At 38.3% G+C, this 17,846-nt stretch overlaps 1 protein-coding gene across 2 annotated transcripts in view; it reads right to left on the bottom strand.

Moving 5' to 3' along the window:
* Positions 1-17,846, bottom strand: part of LOC110060520 (uncharacterized) — a 107,955-nt gene that overhangs the window by 13,471 nt on the left and 76,638 nt on the right. For both annotated transcript variants that reach the window (XM_020767305.2, XM_089284937.1), the window contains 2 exons: positions 10,145-10,202; positions 6,305-6,376 (listed from right to left, as the gene is read on the bottom strand). In XM_020767305.2, coding sequence (XP_020622964.2) covers positions 6,305-6,376; positions 10,145-10,202 — 130 coding nt within the window. The remainder of the gene's footprint in view (positions 1-6,304; positions 6,377-10,144; positions 10,203-17,846) is intronic.

The raw sequence follows: 17,846 nt of genomic DNA, 5'->3' as shown, positions 1-17,846 counted from the left end.
ATAAAAGTTGCAGCATTTTGTAATAACGTGGTGACGCAAATTGTAATAAGTCTCTTCACACGATAATTTCACGAAGCATACAGATTGGCTGGATTCCCTTCAACAACAACCTGATGGAAAATCGGTTATTAAATTATTGTAGGATTTTTTAAAACTGAATATGAGTACAGTATCTGCATGGGTATTTGTACAGTAGATGCAGGCGAAAGTGGGTAAATTACATTACAATGCTAATACTTTGAACAGGAACTTTATTTATATTTAATTTTACATTATCATATTTGATTAACTCAATAATTGACCATTACATCTTATGTGAAAATTATCTTGACGATCACTTATGATGTGAGACTCCTTTCTTAGTCAATAAACTAGAACTAGAATGTACACATTTGCTGTGTGGCAAAATATAACAACGACACTAACGACAACAACAACAGCAGTTCATGATCATGTCTTTCCATGTCTTACTTTCGCCAGAAAATTTTCATAATTCGAAACCCACCCAAACCTAGGGCATATAGCACAAGCCAAGCATTGTGCCAACGATTGCTATTGATGAAAGCTTTCACCTCTAATACCAGTCCACTTGAGGGGCCACGTTGCTTTATAAGCCGTCTCACACTTATTGTACCGTGTGATCCATCCGGGAAGTATATCCTTGGAAGAACGTCCACGAATCTATCGACGCAATTACGAAATCTGGTGGATACATTTCTTAGCCGCTGAAAGAGGAGACAGATATCACTGGGTTTTGAGGAACGAAGAGCTGTCTCGAGAATATTGCTCACTAACTCATTGGGAAGCTGGTCAAATGAACAGGTAGCCTCGTTGTGGTGTTCATTCATGGCATCGCAAACATTTTTCTAGACGCTGCAGTCAACTGTCCCTTTCATTCTGTCTTCATTATTCTTCCGCTGTCCCTGTTCCTCTTGTTCTGCTGATCCCGCTGTTTCGTTTTCCTCATCCTGGTCCACTTCCACCTCCATCATGTTCACATTCTCGCCATCACTGTCATTTCGTTTCTCCGAAGTGTGCTCATTATCACCATCCTCTACCTCATCCTCTACCTCAAGGCAAACATAATGTTCTCCTTCGCCTTCTGCAAAGTGTCCTAGGTGAAAGTTTGCAACTGGGACACCAGTGAAGGGAGAGATGATAGTGTTTCCTTCTACACCGAGGGAAGAATGAATTGAAAGCTGCACATTGAAAAGGTTAGAAGCGGCCTGCAGGGTGATTTGATCTCCATATGTGCCCTCTTCAATCATTTCAGCTAAGTAATGAGACCATGCTTGGCCAGCGTATAGTTCTAGGGGAAAGCCGTGAAAGTCACTTGGATTTTCTCTCAAGTACTTACAATTTCTTCTCTCAAAGTTTCAGATGATCTTTCAAAACCAATCCTTCTTAAACAAAAACAAAGTGCATTAAATTGACAGTTACCATCTCCTGCAGGATTAAAAGCGATGGCACCTCTATCTGCTAAGGGCAATAGCTTTTCCTGTGAAGTTAGAGGAACGTGATATTTTTCTTTGTGCAATTTCTGTTTTCTCTTTCTCTCTTGCTTTTTCTTTTCTTTTTCATCGCAACTGATACTTGCAATATCTTCTACAGATATCCAGTGCTGCTCTTGCTCATGTGAATTGGGCTGAACAAATACCACTTTATACATGGAAGTAGTTAAATGTCGGCCGATCACTTTTCCTGACAAAACGTGTCTTCGTTTTGGAGCAATCTTTCCTTTTCGCGGCTTAAGTCTTATCAATACTTCTTCTCCAACTTTGTACTGAGTTGAGGCAGGGTTGAGACGTTTGTGCCTGTCCATCATGCGCTTTCCCAGTTTCCGTGTATATGATTTAGCTCTTTCTCGGACATTCTTAACGCCGGTTTTGTGCTTAGATATATCTTTTCTGCTTGGCGATTTCAATGATCCTGGACAACCGTCAATGTCGTAATCTTCTAATGCTGCCTTAACGACAACATTTGATTTTCGTCCGTAATACACTTCAAACGGACTTAACCAGCCAAGTTCCTCTTTCTTTTCTTCATTAAGAATTCTGCAGTAGGTTGGGAGATTTTTAACCCAGTTGACTCCTTACCCTTTCAATGAAAGCAAGTCGAACATCATTTTGTTACGGAAACGTCGGTGTGACCTTTCGACCTTCCCTTGTGATTGAGGGTGGTAAGGCCTACTTCGAATTCTTTTGATTTTGTATTTCTTGCACGCATTTTCTAAACGTCCGTAAAATTCTTTCCCTCGGTCACTCTGCAGACGATCTGGTGGTCCATGTTCTTCATATATCTTTTGCAGATTCCTTGCAATGCAACGACTTGACTTCTTTTCCAGTGGTGCAAGCCACAGATAACGACTAAACACGTCCATCGAAGAAAGGACATAGTGGAAAGTCTTACCAGCAAACTCGACGGGTTGCTTGGTCAAGTCTATCAAATCAATTTGGTACTGTGAGTGTACATGTTTCGCTCTAACAGGTTTCGGTAAGACTCTGCTCTTAAATACCGCGTTGTGAATACGATACTTGACGTTGTTCGAAGTCACATGTCGTATCTGCCGTTCAGTAAGCCCCGCATAGCTATCTGCTGCTCTACGTTTCAGCTTTTTATATCCCGCCGACTTAGTTTCTTTGAATGTTCTGCCAACAATTCTAGATACATCGGATGTTTTCACAGCTTTCTTTCCATTAAAGTATGAGGTAGGACTCTCTTCAGGACCAAGAGCAAAGAGGTCTCTCTTTCTCCCGAACCGCACGACAGCAGGGACGTTAAACTTTCCCTGGACAAGCAGTAGTAAAGTTTCGTAGGTTTCATCATCCATCGTATGTATAAAAGCTTCTCGCGCCCTTTTTTGCTTTTCTCCAGCTTGAACTAACTGGAAACTAGAGCAAAGCCTGAGGAGATAAACGGCATATGAAACCATTTTGAGCAGTCTGCTATGAGATATGCCAGGAGTTACGCTTGATCGATTCTGCCATTTCATGCAGTGACAGGGTTTCTGCAGCAGGGGTGCCAGTAGGGCACTCTCCACGTAGCTTTTTTTTAAATAAAAGAAGATGGTGAACTTCTTGAACGGTATCAAATCGTGCAACAAAAACCTTGTTAGAATTGATTGATTTTTTAGATAAGTTCTTTTTTCTCATTTTTGTCCGAGTCTTGGAATCAAGTTAGGTTCACGAAAAAGAAAGTAATAAAACGTCAACGTTTGCGTGACAATGGGTGGAGCTATTTCACCTGGTGGTATTCCATTCTCCATTATAAAGATTTAGGAAATTTTTAAGGAATTGAGAACTTTATTTTGCAAAATTTATACACCTCTCAGGCTAAAATTATGCCAAATGCTTATTGAAAATATAGATTTACATAGAAGTATGTGGGTCGTTTAGCTCCCGATATCTGCTAAAAAAGAGCATTTGACAAACTATTTTAAGCCAGTGTTGAAGAGAATCCGGCCAATCTGTATGCTTCATGAAATTATCGTGTGAAGAGACTTATTACAATTTGCGTCACCACGTTATTACAAATTGCGCAGACTGACGTTTATTACAAAATGCTGCAACACTTATTACTAATTGCGTCGTTTGCATTTAATACAAAATACTGCAGGTAATTAAAAAATGCTGCAACTTTTATTACAAAATGCGTAGGGTATTACAAAATGCGTAGGGTATTACAAAATGCGTAGTTATTACAAAATGCCGCAGAACATCGCGACCTTGTAACCTGGCAAGCAGGCTGCCGGGCACAGCTATTGTGCCTGAATTCTAGTGTGAAAACTTGGAAAAAAAAGTTTTGTTAAGCTCTCGATTCGGAGGGAGTCATAGGTCTTAGTTATTAAGATTCAGAAGAGGTCTTAGTTCTTAGTTTTTGAGATTCGGAAAGAGTCTTAGGTCTTAGTTCTTGAGATTCAGAGGGGGCAAGCAGGCTGCCGGGCACAGCTATTGTGCCTGAATTCTAGTGTGAAAACTTGGAAAAAAAAGTTTTGTTAAGCTCTCGATTCGGAGGGAGTCATAGGTCTTAGTTATTAAGATTCAGAAGAGGTCTTAGTTCTTAGTTTTTGAGATTCGGAAAGAGTCTTAGGTCTTAGTTCTTGAGATTCAGAGGGGGCAAGCAGGCTGCCGGGCACAGCTATTGTGCCTGAATTCTAGTGTGAAAACTTGGAAAAAAAAGTTTTGTTAAGCTCTCGATTCGGAGGGAGTCATAGGTCTTAGTTATTAAGGTTCAGAAGAGGTCTTAGTTCTTAGTTTTTGAGATTCGGAAAGAGTCTTAGGTCTTAGTTCTTGAGATTCAGAGGGGGCAAGCAGGCTGCCGGGCACAGCTATTGTGCCTGAATTCTAGTGTGAAAACTTGGAAAAAAAAAGTTTTGTTAAGCTCTCGATTCGGAGGGAGTCATAGGTCTTAGTTATTAAGATTCAGAGGAGGTCTTAGTTCTAAGTTTTTGAGATTCGGAAAGAGTCTTAGGTCTTAGTTACTGAGATTCAGAGGAGGTCTTAGGTCTTAGTTACTGAGATTCAGAGGAGGTCTTAGGTCTTAGTTATTGAGATTCAGAGGAGATCTTAGGTCTTAGTTATTGAGATTCAGAGGAGGTCTTAGGTCTTAGTTACTGAGATTCAGAGGAGATCTTAGGTCTTAGTTACTGAGATTCAGAGGAGGTCTTAGGTCTTAGTTATTGAGATTCAGAGGAGGTCTTAAGTCTTAGTTATTGAGATTCAGAGGAGGTCTTAGGACTTACTTATTAAGATTCAGAGGGGGCCCCAGGGTCCGAAATTGCGCTTTCCTGGTCGCCAATGCGACTAAAAATTTTGCACCGGCGACCAGAATTTCACAACTGGTCGCCAGCGGGCAATTAACTATTTCATGCCACGATAATTATACAAACAATAACTGTGATTTTCAGCCAAATCGATTAAAACAAAATTCAAAGCCACCCGTCAATTGGTCACTTACTTTTTACCTTTCCACTGCTTTTGTATAAAAGTATAAAACTAATTTTCCTGTTATTATAAATCTACCACAACGTTTCACAGCTACCATCAGTGCGAAGCTACGCCGCCATGTTTTTCAGCAGTTTCCCATAACATACGTATCGCGGGCGCAACAGGCCCCATGCGTTCTTTCGACATGAATATTTATCCAGGCGATGTGGTGTCCAAAGATGTTCTGAAATCTTTCTGTAATTTATCACAAAGGGGAGACGGTACATCCGCGAAGAAATTAGTTGAAGATTTAGATATTCTCTGGGCGTCAAAAGGTGGAAATGTAGATCTGTCAAAGTAGTCAAAAGATGACGTGAGCACTGGTTTGATTCCTGATGACATCGATTCAAATCTGATTTTGCCGGCAAGCCTGTGTGACCAAAAATTTTGGTTTGTGTTTTGCTGCGAAGGAAAAATTTTATTGACACTTTTTGGCAACCACATTATTCCATATGGCGACTAAAAAAAAAAAAATTTCAGTCGCCAGTTGGCGCCCGCCTGCAAAAGTTAATTTCGGCCCTGGGGGGTCTTCGGTCTTAGTTACTGAGATTCAGAGGAGGTCTTAGGTCTTAGTTATTGAGATTCAGAGGAGGTCTTAGGTCTTAGTTATTGAGATTCAGAGGAGGTCTTAGGTCTTAGTTATTGAGATTCAGAGGAGGTCTTAGGTCTTAGTTACTGAGATTCAGAGGAGGTCTTAAGTCTTAGTTATTGAGATTCAGAGGTGGTCTTAGGTCTTAGTTATTAAGATTCAGAGGAGGTCTTAGGTCTTAGTTATTGAGATTCAGAGGAGGTCTTAGGTCTTAGTTATTGAGATTCAGAGGAAGTCTTAGGTCTTAGTTACTGAGATTCAGAGGAGGTCTTAGGTCTTAGTTACTGAGATTCAGAGGAGGTCTTAGGTCTTAGTTATTGAGATTCAGAGGAGGTCTTAGGTTTTAGTTACTGAGATTCAGAGGAAGTCTTAGGTCTTAGTTACTGAGATTCAGAGGAGGTCTTAGGTCTTAGTTATTGAGATTCAGAGGAGGTCTTAGGTCTTAGTTACTGAGATTCATAGGAGGTCTTAGGTCTTAGTTACTGAGATTCAGAGGAGGTCTTAGGTCTTAGTTACTGAGATTCAGAAGGGGTCTTAGGTCTTAGTTATTGAGATTCAGAGGGGTCTTAGGTCCCAGTTGACCCAGTTTGGCCCCAGTTGAAGTCGATGCACCATAAAATAGTCACTCAATTTTTCTTTGGCACTTTGAAAAAAATAAGCACTTGAATAAAGACCACAAGCCCATAAGATTACTTACATTAATAAATGTATCAAAATTTAATATACAAACCTTGCTGCATTTTTTCCACAATCACAGCATGGAATTCGCTGCATGTTTTATTGTCTGGCTCCAGCAACAAAACTAAAGTTTGAGTCAAAAGCAAAACAAAATTATTAGTGAAAATGATGAATTTAATCATGTAACAGGAGATATAGTGCCATTTACTACTTTAGTTGTAAATGATTACTGCAGAAAGTCATAAATTGTTTTACGTGTAATAGAACTATCCTAAGATCAGCTACTAGATAAATGGTAGATGTTTTTTGCCTAAAATTTCACAGGAGATTCAAAGGAGGCATAAGTCCCGCACTTGTTGTTTGTTTATTACACTTCTACAGTGTTCATTTGCACTCCTTTTTTACATTGACAGTATTTTACTCACGCAAATAACTTCCTTAGAAGGATAAAATTGTGAGGTGCAGTGGCCTCATGGTTAGTGCGCTCATCTCTGGATTGAGCAATCCGGGTTGGAGCCCTGGCTGGGGACATTTTGTTGTTCCTCTCTCTGCCAAGGTGTAGAAATGGGTACTGGTGAATTAAATGATGGTGGGTAATGCTGTGATGGACTGGCATCCCATCCAGGGAGGAGTAAAAATACTCCTAGCAGCTTCATACTACAGAAACCGGGATAAAACTCCAGTGTGATAGGCCATTTGGCTCGTATGCAGACTTTACCTTTACCTAATTTTGAGAATAACCTTCAGGCATAATGATGGTATGATCCTAATATTTTTCAGCATAATTCTGCTCTATTGTAGTCCTGAAATTTAAACTGTATGCCTTATTTTCCCACCACCTGGAGGGTACAAAGTTGGCAATAGCGCAGACATTTTGGAAGCTGGATACAACAGACTCACAACCAGTGTGTTGTGGAATGGTTAACAGCCTACTTCATTAAGCCTGGTTTTTACAAGACTAGATGATTAGTAATTGTGCCTGACATTCCTTTTCTTTCTGGAAGTAATGATTTCTTAGATTTTTCAATAACAGGTCTGCAGTGTGTATTTGTGTGGGGTACTTTTATTCCATTCAGTTGGAGTGTGACTTGTAAATTTGACTATTTGAGAGTTAAAGTGCTACAAGTGAGTAGGCAATTTCTTGAAGGATAATGGTATAAGAATTGATTAATTATAATTTTTAGATTGCTGATATTAAACAAGTCCTTACAAGTTTTTAAGCAGAAATTATATTGACAGCAGAATACTTTGTTTTCAAATGTCAAATTAACTTGTGTAGGTAGTGCTAAGAAGGTTTCTTGGAATGACAAGGCCTGTTACATAATTAAGTCAGCAACTGGGAATTCAACAGTTTGTCCCAGATAGACAACTTGTCAATAGTGTTGAATTCCATGGAAGTTCTGATATAAGTTTTTGCAATGACTGTAAAGAAATAATGAAGTGTTGAATAACAGCAATCAATTTGCATGTACGATGTATGTTCTTTTGTTAAAATATTGCTGTTGGTGCAGTGAAAAGAAAACAATTGTGTTGATACATTCTGTATGCTTCTTATGCTAGATTGTTTTAAGGTTACATCTATGTGTTGATCAGTGGGTAGTAGTTTGTGGATAGAAGAGTGAATCCACGCTTGTTTCAGGATTCAATCTGAATCTTCAAGTGGCTGTCAGGTAAACAGTTCCACAAAGAGCTGTGTGATAGCTGAACTTCTCAAATAAAACATATTGATCAGGTGTTGATACAAAGTCAAAATGCTTGTATGACAAAAATTAAATTTCTAGTGCAGTGTTCCACCTCCCATTGCCCAGACTGCAGAGTACGAGTACAATGACTTGATAACACATGATAGTAGTTGAGTACAATCACTGACACTTGTTTGAACACTTTTTTTAATTCACATATCATCAATATCCCTAAATTATAAAATTACAGTGGATGATACTTCTGATAGCAAAAAGTGAAAAAAAATGTCAAAAAATGTTTAAACCAGCCAGGACAAACAAGGAGACATTCAGCTGAACGTATACAGGCTATGTCTTACCTCATATTTTCGATCTTTTAATACCATTTGGACCGTTGATAAAACTCTAAGATAATGGCTCCCACATGGCCATTATGGCAAGCGAACTAGCCAAGTAACGCAGCAAAATAGACCGGATATTGACCAGGACAAAGAAACAGACAATGTTATTAAGACAGAACAATAATAATATATGTTGAACTATTACATAAATATTTTGGCTCAGTTGTTTATAAATTAATTTCACGAACAGTATGTCTTTGCTGCCTGTGCATACATAAGCATCTTATGACTTGGAAGGAGTTCAATGTTACAAATAACGCTAATACATTCAGACCTTTCGGATTTTGTAATGTTGGTAACTTTGACATTATTCCTTGTATATATAGACACTCCTCCCTTCTGTAACTTGTCATTATCAAACCAATATCTGTCCTGTCTATAGATACCATCGATCCCGGACATCTTAGCAAATGAACATTTTTTCAGGCCGTTGCAGGAACCGTTGGTTTCATTCCTGGATTAAAAAAAGTGATCATGCAAGGCCGTCAGGGAAGGTGCTTTACAGTTTGTTTGCAATTTTGTTGAGTTTTGAACTTTCTAGCAAGATGCTATTCAAGATATGCCACAGAAAAGAGTTTGAACGATGCAAAATCCACTGCAAGGACAAGATTTGCCTCAAAGTTGATGCTTTTGAGGGATTTGCAAACTGTAGCCAAGAGATGTTTGTCATCACATAATCCATTTTTTTTAATCCGTGGCTAAAACCAACGGTGCGTGCAATGGCCTGAAAAAAAAAGCAATTTCAAAAGACGTCTGGGATCAATAGTATTGCACTTTGAAATGGTAACAACCGAATCTTGAACTTCATGCTCAAGATGAGTTTCAGACATGATACATGTGTCTATATCAGCTGCATATAAATCTGCTCCAAGTGCGACTGATGCTGTAACTACACTCTTGGTAACATGTTGACACAAAATATGTTAACACTGCATATGTTGAGACAAAATGTAACTTCTGACAATTGAGGGATGAATTAGTCAGAAATTAATGTCCTTGGAGACTCAGGGGCAGTTAGTGGGGGCTAGAGAAAGTCAGAGGCAAGGTAAGGTGGTAAAGTCTGCATCAGACCAGTGGAGTTTATCCTCCTTTCTGGTGTTTGAAGTGACTGGGAGTATTTCTACTCCACCACTGGATGGGATGCTAGTCCACTGTAGGGTTACACTCATAGCATTTAAATTTGCTGTTACCCATTTAGAGGCACTACGAAAATTATTAGTGCCTTGCCCAAAAACAAGACACAATGACCCTGGCCAGGGCTCAAACACAGACTGCTTGATCCAGAAAATAGTGTGCTTTCATGTATCACCTAGTGGGGCTTATCACCAGAATTTTAAAGTATTGCCTTCTCAAAAGACTTTTTTGCTTGAGACTTTACTTGTGGGGTTGGTTCTTTTACTTGTTGGTATCAACTAGTACAGCTGTATGATGTAATTAACCTCCTTAGGGAGAAAAGCGGAGAATATTAACATGGCTTCTGGGTAAAATCCTTCACTATTCACCTTCAGTGCTAGGAAACCTCACCATGAACTAGACATGCAGTACCATGAAACAGGTCTATTCATCAGCATCCAGTTACACACAGGTGGGTAATCACCATGAAGAGTGTTACTGATTGAGACACTTATCACAAAACATACAAGTCAACCTCCTTGTTAAAAGGCCACTAGCTGCACAGCTAGATATCTTGTACGAATAGCATTGATATGTAAGCTAAGCTAGCATGTAAATGTCTTTTGCTTAGCAAAACAACACTTGAAGAGTGGCTGTTTGTGGTGCAAGAGGAAAGAAACATAACTCATTGCCTACTTTGGTGGCAGATTTCCTTGGCCTTTCCATAGTTTTCATCCATGACAGCCATAAGAAACTATAGTGAAAAATGAAAGAAAGAGTTGTTTAGTTGAGAACTTTGATCTCATTGCTTTAATTTCCCTTTGATTTGACAATCACTTCCCATCATAACTTATAAATATTCAGCTAACAGTTTTTTTGAGAAAAACTTGAGGCTTACACCAACAACAATGCCCTTGATATTTCTCAATAACTGACAGACTATCGATGTCATTTTTCCTATCATATAAAAAAACTGCACATCTGCATGCGAGACAAGGGGCCCATCAGGCTGGAGCTTATCCCGGTTTCTGTAGCATGAAGGACTAGAAATATTTCTACTCCCCCCTGGATGGGATGCTAGTTCATCGCAGGGTTACCCCCAGCATTACATTTGTCAGTACCCATTTGTAAACCTGGGTGGAGAAAGGCATTGTGATAGTAAAGTGTCTTGTCTAAAAACACAACACAATCTCCCCAGCCAGGGCTCAAACCCAAACCACTTGATCTGGAGTCGAGTGCACTAACCATGAGGCTACTGCACCCTCCATAATGATCTAAGACAAGTGTAAAAAGTTGAAAAAGAGCTAGGATGTCTCCCGAGTCATATAAGCAAGCGACATAATGAAAATGACACATGACATAACGACATAATTGCTTATGTCGGTAATGTGAACATCAACATAAAGATATAACAAGAATATCAGTCTTTTTCCTTTTGCTTTAAGGTCGCTATTGTGAACTACAATGTACTGAGGCTTTACAGTTGACACACTTTTAGATGGTCTCTTGTATAAACAAATTTTTCATCTAGTCTTCACTCCCTGACAGTTGACCACTCTAACATTACTTGATTGTTTTAGTGCATCTCATAAATGACTTAACTTTTTTCCGAGTCTCTCATTCACTCACAGTTGTGGTTTTTCATGCCTCTTTTTTGTAAACAAATTGTCTATCAAGTCTCTTGCTTGCTCTTAAATGATAAGTTTCTGGCTTTCTATCTCACATGCAAACATTAATTTTCCATGTTTTGTTGAATTGCTTTTTAAGTGTCATTGTCAGAGAAAACCAGGAAGGACCAAAAGATCGAGGACGGTCATTTACCTTCATCTTTTCACAGTATAAAAGCTACCCGAAAGGATTAACAGCCATGACATTTGCCAAGGTAGGCATTCGTTTTTCATCAAGATATCACCACATCATGATTTTGGCTTCTCAAGCGCTCTAAAATGGCCGAAATTTTGGGCAACTTTAGGTGAGCCTACAAGATACTTTGTACATATTCCAGAAACTCTTATTTTTGCGCAATAGCACTTGTCCCCTTATCAGTTGACTGAGATGTATTTGAGATCTTATGCTTTAATTCTACGGTTTTTATGAGGTGCCAAATATTGCTGCTGAATCGTTAATGATCGTGACCCAAATTGTAGCCATTTTCAGCTGGTTGTTTTTCAACAGTGTGGCAGTTTATTTCTACAGAAAAACATTTCTGTGATAGTCTTTTACAGTTATCAATACCCAGTTTAGTTGAAAATGGTATCTACAGATAAATTGGAGTAATTGGTCTCATAAAGTAAAAAAAATTCATTGGTCAGAAACATTTCTCGCCAAATGCTTAGCAAAGAATATCACCTTACTGTGACTTCCTGTGATTGTTATCCATGATTTACTAAAAGATCTGCAAAAAATACATTAGCTGGAGCACAGAATAGAAAATTTAAGTTGTGATATCATTATTAACCTTTAAGAAAGAGCCCTAAGAAAATAGGCGCAGTCTGATTGGTTAAAAACTGTGTTTTTTGTACTAACCTGCCACGATACAAATGGCAACATTAACTACAAGAAAGATTTCCACTGGCAATCATGGCCTAGCAACTATTACAAGTATTGAGATGTTTATTCCAGTCATCTGTCCATTATGATCCTTTTGTGAATTGGATAGTAGGGAAGTTTTGTTGTAACCTGCATTTCCTCACTGTTTACATGTACATTCGGCTGTGCCAAATAGACACCAACTCTGACATCTTTCCTCAACCATCTTGTTTGCACACTGATAATTGACTCACAACCCTCACTGCTAGGTGATTTTTCTGATCCAAAAGAACAGTTAATGTTTTCAAAACCAAGGAGAAACCATTAAGTAAGATCAACATTGTGAAGTCCTGTTGTCTGACCTTTGAATCTGTAACGTATCACACCTTCCAAAAATGAGAAATAGATGTAAACAAGGGGCTTGCAGAAGTCCTAAAATTAAATTTGGGGTAAAGCTACGCTCACTATTAACTTGCAGTTTGTTCTACTCAACAACAAAAAAGACCAGCAAACTGAAGATCCACTTTGTTTTTTGTAGCGTGATGTTGAAAATAGAATTTTCACGGGAAACTTTAGCCTAGATAATGGTAAGGATTTGGTGAGTTTGAAATGTTTACAAAGGTTAATAACCATGTCACAGCTTAAATAGTCTATTCTGCACTCCAGCCAACTATTTTTTGCAGATCTTTCAGTAAATCATGGATAACAAGAAGAAATTTAATTGCACTAGCTACCGTCTACTTAGCACTACCGTCGGAATGTAGTGCACATTTCAAAGTAGTCATTGATGATTCTTTTCTTACTGTAGACATCACATCACTTGATCAACACACACTGTATTATTGCACCATCAGTGGTAGCCGTTGACAAATCTCCAATGACGTAATGGTCTTAATCTAGAACTTTCTTCGGGATATGTATGGTCATGAACAATATGAACCACACGATAATAACACTATTAACAACAGCTTTCTTTCTTTAAAGACATGATTAAATTTGATTGGTGTTTTCCACGAGTAAAGGGCTAGCAAAGTAGTCACACAAGTCATGTAATTTAATAATGAAACTCTATCCCGACCGATGTATCGATTTTGGTCACTCCAGTGGCTACAGATTGAAAACGTGACAGAAAATTGGCGTTACTTTCGATTGTCACCAAATTTGGACAGTGGGATGATCTCATCATTAGCCAATTACAGGCCATTTTTCAGCTCTTTTCGTCACATCCTCCCCCCTTGGGAGAATTTTGTCAAGTTAGCTAATTTAGCATGCAAGCCACCGTAATGGTGGTCGCTGTCGGCAAAATGTTTATTTGCTCAAAATTGGGGCCAAATCTTTCGGAGATGGAAGTCAGGACATTTGTAAGGATACACAAAGTAATATTGGACCAGTTGGTGGCTTCTAAGGCTGAATTTATCCAGAAGTAAGCTGTATTTTCGTTTTCGTGCCGAAAGCCACACGGTGAAATATTATCGGTTTGTTCTACTGTCTTGTTCTATTTTTTCTCTTTGTCATTTTTGTAGCCCGCCGAGGCCATTCTTTCGTCTAAATGAGTTGAAAAAAGTTCGAAAGAGATGTTCCCATTCAAGTTTAAGCTTTCAGGCGATAATTCTGGAGTTTTTTGGCCGAAACGTCGGCTTTGTTATGTTCGTGTTTTTCGGTTGCTATGGGCGACCGTTGCTCCCTTTGTTAGGTCAAGTCTGGGGAGTGAGGTCACAAAAAAAATTGTAATTAATTCTGGTTTTGTTCGATTTCGCTGAAATTTTAGCACAATAAAGCTGGATTGTTAAGGAATAGATTTACCTTGTGCCGATGTGTGGTAGCTATTAATGCTAAAGTGATATATCGCTTCGATGTCAGGGTTTTGAGGAGATTTTTTTACAACGTGTAGGTTCGGCGTGATTTTGTAATCTGAGATTTCTGTTGACCCTGAAGAAACAAGGTTTGGCGAGTAAACATTACAGATTGCGTAATTCAAAGTTGGCCGAGTGGAGATCTGCGTCTGGTCTCCGACAAAAAAAAATAAAAAAAAATAAACCAAGGGTAGAACATGAACCACGCTTGGCCCATTGCCACGCGGTTAACAATCGCAGGAAGTCACAATAAGGTGATATTTCTCGCTAACCATTTGACAGGAAATATTTCTGACTAATGATTCTTTTTGGACTTTGCGAGACCAATTACTCCAATTTTCCTGTAGATACCAATTTTAACTAAACTGGATATTGAAAACAGTGTAAGAGACTATCACAAAAATGTTTTTCTGTAGAAATATACTGCCACACTTTCGAAAGATGACTCGTTGAAAATGGCTAAGATTTGGGTCACGCTCATTAATGATTCAGCGGCAATATTTGGCACCTCATTAAAACCGTAGAATTAAAGTGAAATACCTCAAATACATTTCAGTCAACTAATAAGGAGAAAGTATTATTGTGCAAAATTAAGAGTTTCTGGAATATGTACGAAGTATCTTGTAGGCTCACCTAAAGTTACCTGAAATTTTGGCCATTTTAGCTAGACTGCTTGAGAGGCCAAAATCATGATGTGGCAATATCTCGATAAAAAATGAACACCTACCTCGGCAAATGTCATGGCTGTTAATCTTTTCGGATAGCTTTTATACTGTGAAAAGATGAAGGTAAATGGCCGACCTTGATATTTTGGTCCTGCCCAGTTTTCTCTGACATTGACAATTAATGAATCTAGTAGAAACTTGAAGTAAGAGAAGAGTTCATTGTTGGTAAATTTATTTTCTTAGATGTCATGGCTCCTAAAAGAGCACTTTTTTGGAACATACAATGTAATGTAGAATCAGCGTGACACAAATTTACGCAGGGTGTAGGGTCTCTCAAAAGAGCCATTTTCTGAATACTGTAAAAATAATAACTTATTAATTTATTTTGCGCAGCTTTTTAACATACAATGATCAAAAAAGTGCATTACAATATTAAACTAGACGCTTTAAGAGCGTTTACTCAGGCTTTGTACCACGGTATCAAATTGTACTTTACTAAAACGCGTATTGGACACAATAAAAGCAAACTAAAGAATCAGGACATTTTAGCACAAGAGTTCTGCTTAGATATTTACTATTCAAGTTGCTTCTTTTAGTATCCTCCTCATCCTATCACAAGTTGTGAGGTTAAACCATTTTGGTTCAAGAATGAAGCACAGCTGTCTACGCATTGATGGAGAAGTTGTTTGCAAAGAATTTTCGAGGTCTTTTTACAACTTATGGTGATTACTTTGTAAATGCTAGCAGAAATTGTATGAAGTTTGTTTACTGGTCGAGGCAATCTGAATAAATTGTGTAGCTGAACATCTTTGCCGTGTTGCGATCTTAAACCCTTTTCAAGAGTCATATCTTCTTTGAAGAGCGAATAATCCCTTTCGAGAGCCAAAACGAATCATGATAAACTCCTTCACGAAAACAACAGTCCTGTGACTAGGCACAAATTGCATTGCACATAAGTTGCACGAACTTTCAAGTTATTAATAATAATAATAATAATAATAATCACTTTATTTAAGTGTCGATGTATTTAGCACTAATGTGCTAATTGGGGACACTGTAAAGAAATAAACAAATATTTCAAATATAACATAAACTATTAAGAATCCCAACTGGTGGGAGGCTGACCAGTTGGCTATTTACACAACGTGGCCGAGGAGTTGAACTCGGGGCTACCGAGAACAAATCCAGATAGCGGTAGGGTGGAGGATTTGAACCAGGGTCCTCCAGATTTCAAATCCAGTACCCTAAACCACTCGGCCACGCCGCCTCCGCTAAGTTGTGTATTTTGTGGATAACTTCCAAGAATTTGCTACCCTTAACGCAGTTTATGAAGAAATATTCAAGCTACACATTTTTATTGAATCAAGGCAAGAGTATTTTTTAAAAAGGACTCTCATTTATAAGGGAAGATGCGGCATTCTGTTTTGCCATTTATTTTGGTTTCATGCTCGTCTAGTTCATGTCATGCAATATGATTTTCTTTTGTAGTCAGACACAGTTTTCTAAAAGAATTGGCGATTGCTAATTAAGACTGCTAAATATATTTGAACTACTAGTGAAATAACCGGCTAAACTATCGTCAATGCAGATTTTCCTTGGGACTTGGCAAGAACATTGGTTTGCCAATAATCCCGCACAATCGAAGGTTTAATTCTCCCGCACAATGTGCCTCCAAATTCACACGTTATTTTTTTTCCTACACCCTATTTGAAAGCCAACTAACTTGGAGGTAAGATATTTAGCTCAAGTTACTGAAAGTCTTATCTTTATGTTGTAAAGATAACATTGGAGATCGACATATTTTGTGCGGTGCAAGAAACAAGTCACATGTTTTTAATGAGCTACGAGTCCAAAAAGCGTTTTCGTGTTTAGCTTGTTTTATTGCAATATGATTTGTTTTACTGCAATGTTCTAAATAATAACAGCAGTAGCCACATACCATCATTGACTGCCTATTGTTTGTCAGTGTTTTCGTAGATTGAACTCATACCGCAATCGGCTCAGTTAATTGTTATCTCACGAGAATGTTTCGAGCGTGAACTTTGCTTACCTGGCTGGCTTTCAAGCAATATAATTCATGGTCCGACCCTTTCTGAAAACGATCGACATCTTTGTATGTGAGATGAATGTACAACGCGCAATTCTTGCAGAAACTTTCTGTCTTTTAGTCCTCACGAATTCTCTTAAGTGTGAAGTTTTACTAAGAACAGAAGTAATTGGAATCGCCATTTGAAGGATATTTCAGTTAGAATTCTACTAAAGCAATGAGACTATTAACTCTTGATTTCTATGAGGTGATGGCCTCATCAACTATCACCTCAGAAATCTTGAGCTTATAATCTAATTGTTAATTATCAAGTTCCATCATTGCTTGCAGTGGAGTGCACCAGTTCCATCATTGCTTGCAGTGCATGTCTCTTGTGTAAATCAATTAACTTATTATAAGTATTTTACAGAGCCACCGCTTGAACTGGGCCACTCAGAACAAAGTTAACCAATCAGAGCTTTAATTGAGAACAAAGGATGGCTACTTTTTCTGTAAATGGGCCAATGAAACTCAAGAATGCAAACAATGGTTTAACAACAAAAATCTGAAACCCAACAAAGTTGCATAGGGTTGTGGACATCTCAGGAAACTTGCTCACTTTTTGATTGGTTCATTTCAATCCTTTTTTTAAGCAGCATGAAACAGTCTCGATATGGCTGTCACAAAAAAAGGTTTGAAAAGACCAATTCCCCAATTATAGGCAAAGAAAAGGTGGTCCCATAAAGTCAGAGTGAAACAGAACCTTTATTTGCTTTCATTTCTATAATTCAATGTCTGTCACACTGTATAAATGGAACTAAACAGTAATGATAAACAAAGTATAAGTATTGCTAAGACCATTACTTATGTGAAATTCCAAACTAAACACAATGGAAATCACCTTCTAAAAGTGACATGTCAGTGAACACAACATTTTTCTCTTATGACTGAACTTCATACAAAAAGATAAACTTAACCACAAGTAAATGCACACAAAATTATTTTAAGAAATTTGTGTGTTTGAAAGGCTTAATTACGTGAGGAAGCTCCCAGTCCCTCAATTCATTCAGTGGGATTTTGTTTCCCAGTGCTTTCTTTAGAACTAACAGACCCTTATCGAGGGCTGATCTGTCAATACATTTTATTTGATTTTGTTTACAAAGCTGCAGCCTTGTGACTGCAAAAAAAATAGACATCGCTCTCTGCCTTGCACTTCTGAAAAGTCCTAAATCGTTTTGGCCTTCGCCTCTTTCTTTTCCAATTCCTTGATTAGGGTGTTTAGTTCTTGTAGTCTTTACTGACTTCTGGGTGCTTAGGGTCAGAAA

The sequence above is a fragment of the Orbicella faveolata genome, unplaced genomic scaffold (assembly GCF_042242905.1).
Source record: "Orbicella faveolata isolate gen_17 unplaced genomic scaffold, um_ofav_v1 contig_13, whole genome shotgun sequence".
Classification (NCBI taxonomy): domain Eukaryota; kingdom Metazoa; phylum Cnidaria; class Anthozoa; order Scleractinia; family Merulinidae; genus Orbicella; species Orbicella faveolata.
The sequence above is the reverse complement of the archived record's forward strand: the minus strand, read 5'-3'. Positions and strand labels throughout refer to the sequence as shown.